At 45.4% G+C, this 11,806-nt stretch overlaps 1 protein-coding gene across 1 annotated transcript in view; it reads right to left on the reverse strand.

The window, feature by feature from the left end:
- The window catches only part of ttc23 (tetratricopeptide repeat domain 23), a 66,938-nt gene extending 55,537 nt beyond the window's left edge, over positions 1 to 11,401 (reverse strand). Inside the window, exons 1-3 of the mRNA XM_078429876.1 lie at positions 11,178 to 11,401; positions 8,152 to 8,329; positions 4,026 to 4,149 (exon numbers count right to left, since the gene is read on the reverse strand). Of these exons, the coding sequence (XP_078286002.1) occupies positions 4,026 to 4,149; positions 8,152 to 8,329; positions 11,178 to 11,248 (373 nt within the window). The 5' untranslated portion in view covers positions 11,249 to 11,401. The remainder of the gene's footprint in view (positions 1 to 4,025; positions 4,150 to 8,151; positions 8,330 to 11,177) is intronic.
- Between the last annotated feature and the right edge of the window lie 405 nt (positions 11,402 to 11,806).

Here is an 11,806-nt window from a genome sequence, read left to right on the forward strand (position 1 = left end):
GCCCTCGCGCATCGATGAGCCTTGGGCGCCCAACACCCTGTTTGTGGTTTGTCCCTCCTCGGACCACTGTCGGTCGGTACTCACCACTGCTGACCGGGAGCACCCCACAAGCCTTGCCGTTTCAGAGATGCTCTGACCCAGTCGTCTGGCCATAACAATTTGGCCCTTGTCAAAGCCGCTCAGGTCTTTACTCCTGCCCATTTCTCCTGCATCCAACACGTCAACTTCAAGATCTGACTGTTCACTTGCTGCCTAATATATCCCACCCCTTGACAGGTGCCATTGTAACGAGATAATCAATGTTATTCGCTTCGCCTGTCAGTGGTCATAATGTTTTGGCTGATCGGTGTATATCACTGCACCAGAGCCTCCAGCAGTCTGGGATCTCACCCATCCCTGAAATTCAAACCTTAACTATTCAACCTTACAAGAATGTTGTGAGCCCCCTTCTGACTTCACCCAATCCTCGAAGATATCATATCATATCATATATATACAGTCGGAAACAGGCCTTTTCGGCCCACCAAGTCCGTGCCGCCCAGCGATCCCCGTACATTAACACTATCCCACACCCACTAGGGACAATTTTTACATTTACCCAGCCAATTAACCTAGGACAAAGCCCAGTAACGTTCACTCAACTCTCTCTTACGTAGATGGACGCATAATGATAGAAGTGCATCTTGATAGAATACAGTATATAAAATTATGAGAGGCAGAGGCAGTCAGAACGTTTATTGCAGGATGGAGATGTCCAACACTAGAGGGCGTTGCTGTACGGTGGGAGAGGGAAGGTCTAATGGAGATGTTGGTGTCAGGAGGTAGATATGAAAGAGACTTTTAGATCGGCACATGGAAGTGTCTTTTACAGCAGTCTTGCTGCAACATCTGAAACGAGGGCGCACATTGGACAAGCAACCAAGAGCTTAGAGGGAGGTTTTAAGGAGTACCTTAAAAGAAGGATAGGGGTTGGTGGTAGAATTGGAGGGGGGGGGAAGTGATTTTCCACAATGTCGAACCTTGGTAGCTGAGGGTGAGAATCTATGCTATTAGCTGATATAGTTAATTAGAGACATTGATATTTTGTTGTAGATGGTTGAAGATGGTTTCTTTTGTTGTTGCCTTAGCTAATATAAAATGGATGCTTATTTTCAGTAGAAAGCAGTAAGATGGATGCTTGTGGCAGAAATGTTATCATTGGGAATGGAGTGTGTTTGTCCCTCTAGGAGTGATAGGGAGTAGACAGAGGAGTACAGGGGTCTTTTGTTCTTAAATTACTCCCTTGTCTGATAGAAGGTATTTATTCACAAATTGCTGGAGTAACTCAGCAGGTCAGGCAGCATCTCAGGAGAGAAGGAATGGGCGACGTTTCGGGTCGAGACCCTTCTTCTCAACCCGAAACGTCGCCAATTCCTTCTCTCCTGAGATGCTGCCTGACCTGCTGAGTTACTCCAGCATTTTGTGAATACCTTCGATTTGTACCAGCATCTGCAGTTATTTTCTTACACCCCTTATCTGATAGTGTTAGCTTGTGTATTAAAACAGTTAGAGCAAGGTCGTGCAGCTGCGAGATTGCTCGTATATAGTAGATTAAAAGTTTCTTTCTCAATAACAACTCCTTACATGGGTGCATGTGAAAGTAGGAAAAGTTTTGAATCCACTCTCGGTAAATTGATGCGTTTCCCCGAAAGCATGTGACTTGTATTAATGGTTTTGTTTTCTCTGTAACCATGGGAATTGTATTAGAATTGTAATTGGTCCTTGATTTTATCTGTTACACCCCTTTTTCCTTTCTGTATCAAAAGTAAACAATCGTGGAAAAGTTGTTCTTTCCCTCTCCCTGGTTGAGATCTTTTCAGACACTAGCATTGTATCTGGAGATCCTCACGGGAAGAAGCCCACTGTGGAATAAATCTGTTGTACTCATTCAGTGTACGCATATTATTCAGGCTGAATGGTGGAGCCATTAAAATTGAAAAGAGAGGGACGGAGAGACTTTGGAAGAACGTAGAGCTGGAAGAGATCAGAGAAACATAGAAAATAGATGCAGGAGTAGGCCATTCGGCCCTTCGAGCCAGCACCGCCATTCAATGTGATCATGACTGATCACCCACAATCAGTACCCCGTTCCTACTTTCTCCCCATATTCCTTGATTCCGTTAGCCCTAAGAACTAAATCCAACCCTCTGTTGAAAACTCTTGATAGCAAGGCATTTTCACATCGACATCTGTGTGCTAAAGCAATTTCTGTTTAGGTTGATCAAATTCATTTATGTGGCAGACTAGGAAAATAACCGCAAGAGAGAAGATTATTATGAAGAAAGCAAAGGTATCAATTTATCGCTAAAATGGAAACAGGTAACTGAAAATATTACAGAAGAGAGAGGGGGAGCAAGAACGTGAAGGGATTTGAAAGCAAGATAGTGAATTGTTAGGTTAAGTTACTGCTGGAGTGGAACCAGGGAGGTCAGAAAACATAGGGCTTAGGGATTGGACAGGAATTGGTGTCCAATGGTATCCAATTGTATCGCTAAAGTCTAAAAGTAATCGGAAATGTCTAGTAAAGGTGTGGATTACGACTAGGAGAGCACAATGAGGGAAGCTAGCCGGGAGGTGTTGGAATAGTTAGGAAAAGGGGATGTACAACGAGATCTGGGTGTCCTAGTGCATCAGTCACTGAAAGGAAGCATGCAGGTACAGCAGGCGGTGAAGAAAGCCAATGGAATGTTGGCCTTCATAACAAGAGGAGTTGAGTATAGGAGCAAAGAGGTCCTTCTGCAGTTGTACAGGGCCCTAGTGAGACCGCACCTGGAGTACTGTGTGCAGTTTTGGTCTCCAAATTTGAGGAAGGATATTCTTGCTATTGAGGGCGTTCAGCATTGGTTTACTAGGTTAATTCCCGGAATGGCGGGACTGTCATATGTTGAAAGACTGGAGCGTCTAGGCTTGTATACACTGGAATTTAGAAGGATAAGAGGGGATCTTATTGAAACGTATAAGATTATTAAGGGGTTGGACACGTTAGAGGCAGGATGCATGTTCCCAATGTTGGGGGAGTCCAGAACCAGGGGCCACAGTTTAGGAATAAGGGGTCGGCCATTTAGAATGGAGATGAGGAAAAACCGTTTCAGTCAGAGAGTTGTAAATCTGTGGAACATTCTGCCTCAGAGGGCAGTGGAGGCCAATTCTCTGAATGCATTCAAGAGAGAGCTGGATAGAGCTCTTAAGGATAGCGGAGTCAGGGGGTACGGGGAGAAGGCAGGAACAGGGTTCTGATTGAGAATGATCAGCCATGATCATATTGAATGGTGGTGCTGGCTCGAAGGGCCGAATGGCCTACTCCGGCACCTATTTTCTATGTTTCTATAGCCTCAGAATTAAAGGGCGATTTTTTAGAAAGGTGAGGAGGAACTTCTTTGGTCAGAGGGCAGTTAATGTGTGGAACTTATTGCCACAGAGAGTTGTGGAGGCCAAGTCAGTGGATATTTTTAAGGCAGAGATAGACAAATTCTTGATTAGATCGGGTGTCAAGGGTTATGGGGGAGAGGGCAGGAAAATGGGATTAGGAGGCAGAGATCAGCCATGGTTGAATAAGTGTAAGAAAATAACTGCAGATGCTGGTACAAATCGAAGGTATTTATTCACAAAATCCTGGAGTAACTCAGCAGGTCAGGCAGCATCTCAGGAGAGAAGGAATGGGTGACATTTCGGGTCGAGACCCTTCTTCAGTCTGAGATGCTGCCTGACCTGCTGAGTTACTCCAGCATTTTGTGAATAAATAGCCATGATTGAATGGCGGAGTGGACTCGATGGGCCGAAAGGCCTAATTCGACTCCTCTCACTCGTGAACTCGCGAATAAGTAAGTCTAGTGATTACAAAAAAAACATGGAAGAACATTTCAGCAGGAGATAAGCGGGAAGCTTTTGATCTTATGAATTGAGGCAGAGTTGGAGTGGGTGACATAATGGAAGCGATATTAAAGGAAATGCTCACGAGGAGGAAGAGTACAGAGGTCGTCACCTGCCTTTGAGGTGTAGATAGCCTTTTGCTAGGTTGATGTGGGCATGGGCCATCCGCCAGTGGAAGTCACCAAAACTGATCCTTGCCAGAGCCACACAACGCACCAGTTCTTGTACAGCAAGCACCTCCTGGAGAAAGAGAACACTGCAAGCTCAAGATATGAACAAAGTGACACAAACAGAAACATTACTGCTGCCTCTGCACAGCTCCAGCCACAAGGATTAAATCCTGCCTGTGTGACCATTGACATAGGAGCAGAATTAAGCCATTTGGCCCATTGAATCTACTCCACCATTCGATCAGGGCTGTTCTATTTTCCCCCTCAACTAGGGTTGCCAACTATCTCACTCCCGAATAAGGGACAAGGTAACGTCACCGCCCCGCCCCGCCACCCATGTGACCTCGCCTAGCCAGCGGCCACGTGCTCCCGCTCCACCAATGGGCCGCGGGGCGGGTTGCTACGCTACGCAACCTCCGTTTGGCGGCACCATGCCCTCCGGACCTACACTGTCCGAACCTACAGTGTCCGAACCTACAGTATCTGGACTTACAGTGTCCGGGCCTACAGTGTCCGGGCCTACAGTGTCCGAGCCTACAGTGTCCGGGCCAACAGTGTCTGGGCCAACAGCGCCCCCCAGGCCTAGGACAAGAGCGGTCTCGTACGGGACAAACCAATTTAGCCCAAAATACGGGATGTCCCGGCTGATACGGGACAGTCGGCAACTCTACCCTCAACCCATTCTCCTTCCTTCTCCCCATAACCTTTGACGCCCTTACTAATCAATAACCTATCAATCTCTGTTTTAAAAACACCTAATGTCTTGGCCTCCCCAGCTGTCAGTGGCAATAAATTCCACCACTCTCTGGCTAAAGAAATTCCTCCTCATCTCCATTCTAAAGGTACAGTATGTCCTTTTATTCTGAGGCTGTGCCCTCTGGTTCTAGACTCTCCCATTATTGGAAACATCTTTACCGCATTCATACTGTCTAGGCCTTTCATTGTTCGTGGAGTTTGCACGTTCCCCCTGTGACTGCGTGGGTTTCCTCCGGGTGCTCTGGTTTCCTCCCACATCCGAATGAAGTGCGGGCAGATAGGTTAATTGGCCACTGTAAATTACCCTCAGTTGTAGGTCAGTGAGAGAAGGGGGTGAAGGGAAGTTGATGGACACGTGAAGGAACCTGTGCAGGGCTGCAGGGAAGAACGGCAAGACACAAAATACTGGAGCAACTCAGCGGGACAGGCAGCATCTCTGGAGAGAAGGAATGGGTGAAGTTTCGGGTCGTGACTCTTCTTCAGACTAAGGGTCTCGACCCGAAACGTCACCCATTCCTTCTCTCCAGAGATGCTGCCTCTCCCGCTGAGTTACTCCAGCATTTTGTGTCTCTCCAAGACCACAGGGAACTGAGGAGGGGAACTGCACCAAAGCTTTGTTGGTCCCAACAGCCTCCTTCTGCATTGTACTAAGTAGGCAAGCTCGCTAAAACCTCTAACTGATGTGTTTCTGGACAGTGTACAGATTGATGGGGTGTGGATTTCTGTTCTCGGATCTTTGCTTGCAGCACCCTCTTCTTGTTCAACACAGAAACAAAGAGTAAAACAGAGCAAATCTGTCTGGCTGAAAAAATTGGCTTCTTCCCACTCCAGGTTATTAAGCGGCCGTTGTCAGCCCTGGTTGCAGTACTGTTGTAGTCTGTGACCTATTAACAGAAAACAGTCAGACAACCGAGTTCGTTTAACCTCTCCAAGGTGGGAGAAAGTCTAGTTGCAAAAACGTCCAGTGACGCTTGGGCAGTTAGTGCAGTCTCTCTCTCTCTGATTGTTTACATACACACACATTTATACCCTTAACAGTGCACCAGAGGCTTTCTGCTATGGCCTTATATGGTAATTTTACAATGTCCAATGTGATTTTTCTATTTTCTGAAACGAAACCTAGTCATATCTCTGAAGCAAAACTTCGTCACATCTCTGAAACGAAACTTTAGTCACATAGGGCAGGAGGTTTTTCTTAACAGATCTGAACCTTGATAGCTAGTTGCTGATATCAGACAGATGCAGCCAACCATGAATTGTGCTGCACATTAGAAAAACACAAGAGGTCTAACAGATTACTCCTACAATAGTACTCACATAGCTGCTTGCCTAATGTTAACCCTTACATAGCTGCTTGTCTAATGTTGACCCTTACATTACTTGCTGAAGAACTTGCAGTACCTGGGAAGAAGGTACAGGAGTCTGGGAACTATGACCTACAGTCTGTCCAACCTAATCCCATTTTACATCACTATGTCATTATCCCTTCAGGTCATAACTCATCAGGTACACCTTCCAGATAGACACTAAAAAGCGGCAGGCCATGTCGTCAGAATGCCCGAGAGTCGACTGCCAAAACAGCTTCTGTATGGAGAACTGTGTCAGGGCAAGCGCTCAGTAGGAGGACAGAAGAAACGGTTTAAGGACTGCCTCAATGTGTCCCTCAAAGACTTGGACATCAACCTCAGCACTTGGGAGTCTCTTGCTCTGGACCGTCCAACCCAGCGTAGCAAGCTCACCACAGGAGCCCGTGCAGCAGAGAACAGACGCTCTGCAGAGGCCCAGAGGAAACGCAAGGCCCGGGCGACCTCCACTTCCACTGCAGCACCCATCCACTTGTGTCCTACGTGTGGGCGTGCCTTCCGGGCCCGGATTGGCCTCACAAGTCACTTCCGGACCCACAGTCACCAATCTTCCAACTGAAAGTGAAGTCATGGTCATCTTCCAACCCGAAGGACCAACAACAACAACAACTCAGCGGGACAGGCAGCATCTCTGGAGAGAAGGAATGGGTGACGTTTCGGGTCGAGACCCCTCTTCAGATCGTGAAAATGTACATCAACCTTCCCACTCCTCTTACCTACTTTAACCTCTCCCCCTCATCTCCCCAAGTGCTGGTTAAAATGAATGACAGGTTTTCCCAATTCCCACATCCTGTGAGACCACACCTCCACCACCTTCTGGGTGAAAAAAAACTTCCTAACCCTCTCACCCACTGCTTTACAGCTAGACCCACTGCATTTTGACCCCTCTGCTAATACTTTTTATTCCATCCAGATCTCTGATAATTTAATAATTGTTTTGTAGCTCAAATAAATCTCCCCTTAGGCTCAATAGACAATAGGTGCAGGAGGAGGCCATTCGGCCCTTCGAGCCAGCACCGCCATTCAATGTGATCATGGCTGATCATTCTCAATCAGTACCCCGTTCCTGCCTTCTCCCCATACCCCCTGACTCCGCTATCCTTAAGAGCTCTATCTAACTCTCTCTTGAATGCATTCAGAGAATTGGCCTCCACTGACTTCTGAGGTAGAGAATTCCACAGATTCACAACTCTCTGACTGAAAAAGTTTTTCCTCATCTCAGTTCTAAATGGCCTACCCCTTATTCTTAAACTGTGGCCCCTTGTTCTGGACTTCCCCAACATTGGGAACATGTTTCCTGCCTCTAACGTGTCCAACCCCTTAATAATCTTACACGTTTCGATAAGATCTCCTCTCATCCTTCTAAATTCCAGTGTATACAAGCCTAGTCGCTCCAGTCTTTCAACATATGATAGTCCCGCCATTCCGGGAATTAACCTAGTAAACCTACGCTGCATGCCCTCAATAGCAAGAATTAACCTAGGCTCGAGTTTAATTTAGTTTAGTTTAGAGATGCAGCACAGAAACAGGCCCTTCGGCCCACCGGTTTCGCGCTGACCAGCGATCCCCGCACATTAACACTATCCTACACACACTAAGGACAATTTTTACATTCACACCAAGCCAAATAACCTGCAAACCTGCACGTCTTTGGAGTGTGGGAGGAAACGGAAGATCTCGGAGAAAACCCACGCAGGTCACGGGGAGAACGTACAAACTCCGTACAGGCAACACCCGTAGTCGGGATCGAACCCGGGTCTCTGGCGCTGCATTCGCTGTAAGGCAGCAACTCTACCGCTGCGCCAAAGAGTTACAAAGAAAACAACCCAAGCCAGTTCAACCGTTATCAGTTCTGGTAAAGCTGCATTGTAAATAATTTCCACACCTTTTCAAGTGCCTCCTTGTGCTATTTATAAAGTGGAGTTGGTATTGAATGATAGGCAACGTCCTACCTCGTGGTTATCGGAGTGCATCCTTGCCCTCTGCTCAGCTTGTGTCAGCTTCTCCTCCGGCAAGATCATGATCGCCCCTTCCCTCAAGGCATTTCTCCGCTTCCGCCTGACCCGGGCACTCCCACTCAGGGTGCTGGGTGTCTCAGCGCCACTCGAACTCGTACCAGTGTCACAGTACCTGGAAGACAGGAAGAAAGTCCGACCTGTGACTATTTCTTCATGGATACAAGGGCACCATCACACTGGCCATGCTCTCATCTCACATAAGGTCATAAGTACGGTAGCGCAGCGGTAGAGTTGCTGCTTTACAGCGAATGCAGCGCCGGAGACTCAGGTTCGATCCTGACTACGGGTGCTGCACTGTAAGGAGTTTGTACGTTCTCCCCGTGACCTGCGTGGGTTTTCTCCGAGATCTTCGGTTTCCTCCCACACTCCAAAGACGTACAGGTATGTAGGTTAATTGGCTGGGTAAATGTAAAAAAAAAATTAAAAAATTGTCCCTAGTGGGTGTAGGATAGTGTTAATGTACGGGGATCGCTGGGCGGCACGGACTTAGAGGGCCGAAAAAGCCTGTTTCCGGCTGTATATATATGATATGATATAAGTGATAGGAGCAGAATTAGCCATTCGGCCCATCTAGTCTACTCCGCCATTCAATCATAGCTGATCCATCTCTACCTCCTAACCCCATTCTCCTGCCTTCTCCCCATAACCCCTGACACCCGTACCAATCAGGAATCTATCTATCTCTGCCTTAAAAATATTAATTGACTTTGCCTCCACATCCTTCTGTGGCAAAGAATTCCACAGATTCACCACCCTCTGACTACTGAAATTCCTCCTCATAGTTTAGTTTAGAGATACAGCACGGAAATAGGTCCTTTGTCCCATGGAGTCCACGCTGACCATCGATCACCTGTACACTAGTTCTATCCGACACCTAGGGACAATTTGCAGAAGCCAATTAACCCACAATCCCGTACATCTTTCGAGTGTGGGAGGAAACTGGAGATCCCGGAGAAAACCCACGTGGTCACGGGGAGAACGTACAAACTCTGTGCAGACAGCATCTGTAATCAGGATTGAACCCAGGTCTCTGGGATCAGGATTGCCAAGTCAATATTAATCATGAACCCATGTTGGGGGAGTCCAGAACCAGGGACCACAGCTTAAGAATAAGGGGTAGGCCATTTAGAACGGAGATGAGCAAAAACTTTTTCAGTCAGAGAGTTGTAAATCTGTGGAATTCTCTGCCTCAGAAGGCAGTGGAGGCCAGTTCTCTGAATGCATTCAAGAGAGAGCTAGGTAGGGCTCTTAAGGATAGCGGAGTCAGGGGGTATGGGGAGAAGGCAGGAACGGGGTACTGATTTAGATTTAGATTTTTTTAGATTTAGAGATACAGCGCAGAAACAGGCCCTTCGGCCCACCGGGTCCGCGCCGCCCAGCGATCCCCGCACACTAACACTATCCTACACCCACTAGGGACATTTTTTACATTTGCCCAGCCAATTAACCTACATACCTGCACGTCTTTGGAGTGTGGGAGGAAACCGAATATCTCGGAGAAAACCCACGCAGGTCACGGGGATTGTAGATGATCAGCCATGATCACATTGAATGGTGGTGCTGGCTCGAAGGGCCGAATGGCCTCCTCCTGCACCTATTGTCTATTGTCATGAACCCATAGGCCCACACAGCACAGAAACGGGCCATTCGGCCCATCTCCTCCATCAATACTAATCTCATTCACCCAAGATACCCATGGGGGACAATCCAATCAATCTGAACTGACTGTACAATAAATATCACACATACAAAACACAAATCCAAAACCCCAAATTAAAAATAAAACAACAAACATTAGTTTGGAGGGGATCTCAGTGCTTGCATCTGAAACTATTTTGCTGAATTGATAGTCTGTATTTTACAACAGCATCAAAAAAAAGATCAATAAGGAGGAATTAAAGTTAATCCAGCTTAAAATATGCAGTATGCAGTTTAATCCAATTTAAAATATGCAGTATGCAGTTTAATCCAGCTTAAAATATGCAGTATGCAGTTTAATCCAGTTTAAAATATGCAGTATGCAGTTTAATCCAGTTTAAAATATGCAGTATGCAGTTTAATCCAGTTTAAAATATGCAGTATGCAGTTTAATCCAGTTTAAAATATGCAGTATGCAGTTTAATCCAATTTAAAATATGCAGTATGCAGTTTAATCCAATTTAAAATATGTAGTATGCAGTTTAATCCAGTTTAAAATATGCAGTATGCAGTTTAATCCAGTTTAAAATATGCAGTATGCAGTTTAATCCAGTTTAAAATATGCAGTATGCAGTTTAATCCAGTTTAAAATATGCAGTATGCAGTTTAATCCAACTTAAAATATGCAGTATGCAGTTTAATCCAGTTTAAAATATGCAGTATGCAGTTTAATCCAGTTTAAAATATGCAGTATGCAGTTTAATCCAGTTTAAAATATGCAGTATAATCCAGTTTAAAATATGCAGTATGCAGTTTAATCCAGTTTAAAATATGCAGTATGCAGTTTAATCCAGTTTAAAATATGCAGTATGCAGTTTAATCCAGTTTAAAATATGCAGTATGCAGTTTAATCCAGTTTAAAATATGCAGTATGCAGTTTAATCCAGTTTAAAATATGCAGTATGCAGTTTAATCCAGTTTAAAATATGCAGTATGCAGTTTAATCCAGTTTAAAATATGCAGTATGCAGTTTAATCCAGTTTAAAATATGCAGTATGCAGTTTAATCCAGTTTAAAATATGCAGTATGCAGTTTAATCCAGTTTAAAATATGCAGTATGCAGTTTAATCCAGTTTAAAATATGCAGTATAATCCAGTTTAAAATATGCAGTATGCAGTTTAATCCAGTTTAAAATATGCAGTATGCAGTTTAATCCAGTTTAAAATATGCAGTATGCAGTTTAATCCAGTTTAAAATATGCAGTATGCAGTTTAATCCACTTAAAATATGCAGAAAGGCAACTTTAATGATGCAAACTCACTGTGTCTCTGCTCCTGCTGAATATATTTGGGATGAAGCCTCACTGTTCAAATCTTCCTCTGTGCTGCTCATAATAAAAAATAAAAAGTGCTGAACAATTCCACCTTAGTTCAATGAAACACTTATTTACTCGTCTGTGCACTTTTTAGCGTCGGGGAGTTGTTAAACGGAGAGTAAAATACTTTGCAAGAAGCTAAACACTGCAGTTGCAACTCGAGCAGCGCTTCACTTGTCCATAGCAACGCACTAGGCCTCGCTTGCCTAGCAACAGGCAATGTCAATAAGGATCTGAGATGTCCAATCACACCACAGGGAGGGCGGGGCTGAGCACTAATCCTTGCAAGAGATTCTAGCATTAAAGCAATGAGAGACATATTTCATAACATAAATATCCATGATATCAAACACATCACCAAGACAGCCTTCTTCCACCTCAAAAACATTGCCCGTCTCCGTCCATCCCTCTCCTCCACAGCTGCAGAAACCCTCATCCACGCCTTCATCACCTCCCGTCTGGACTACTGCAACAGCCTCCTCTATGGCTCACCCTCAAAAATCATCAATAAACTCCAATACATTCAAAACTCCGCTGCCCGTCTACTCACCCACTCCCCGATCCGTGACCATATC

The sequence above is a fragment of the Rhinoraja longicauda genome, chromosome 38 (assembly GCF_053455715.1).
Source record: "Rhinoraja longicauda isolate Sanriku21f chromosome 38, sRhiLon1.1, whole genome shotgun sequence".
In the NCBI taxonomy this organism is placed as follows: domain Eukaryota; kingdom Metazoa; phylum Chordata; class Chondrichthyes; order Rajiformes; family Arhynchobatidae; genus Rhinoraja; species Rhinoraja longicauda.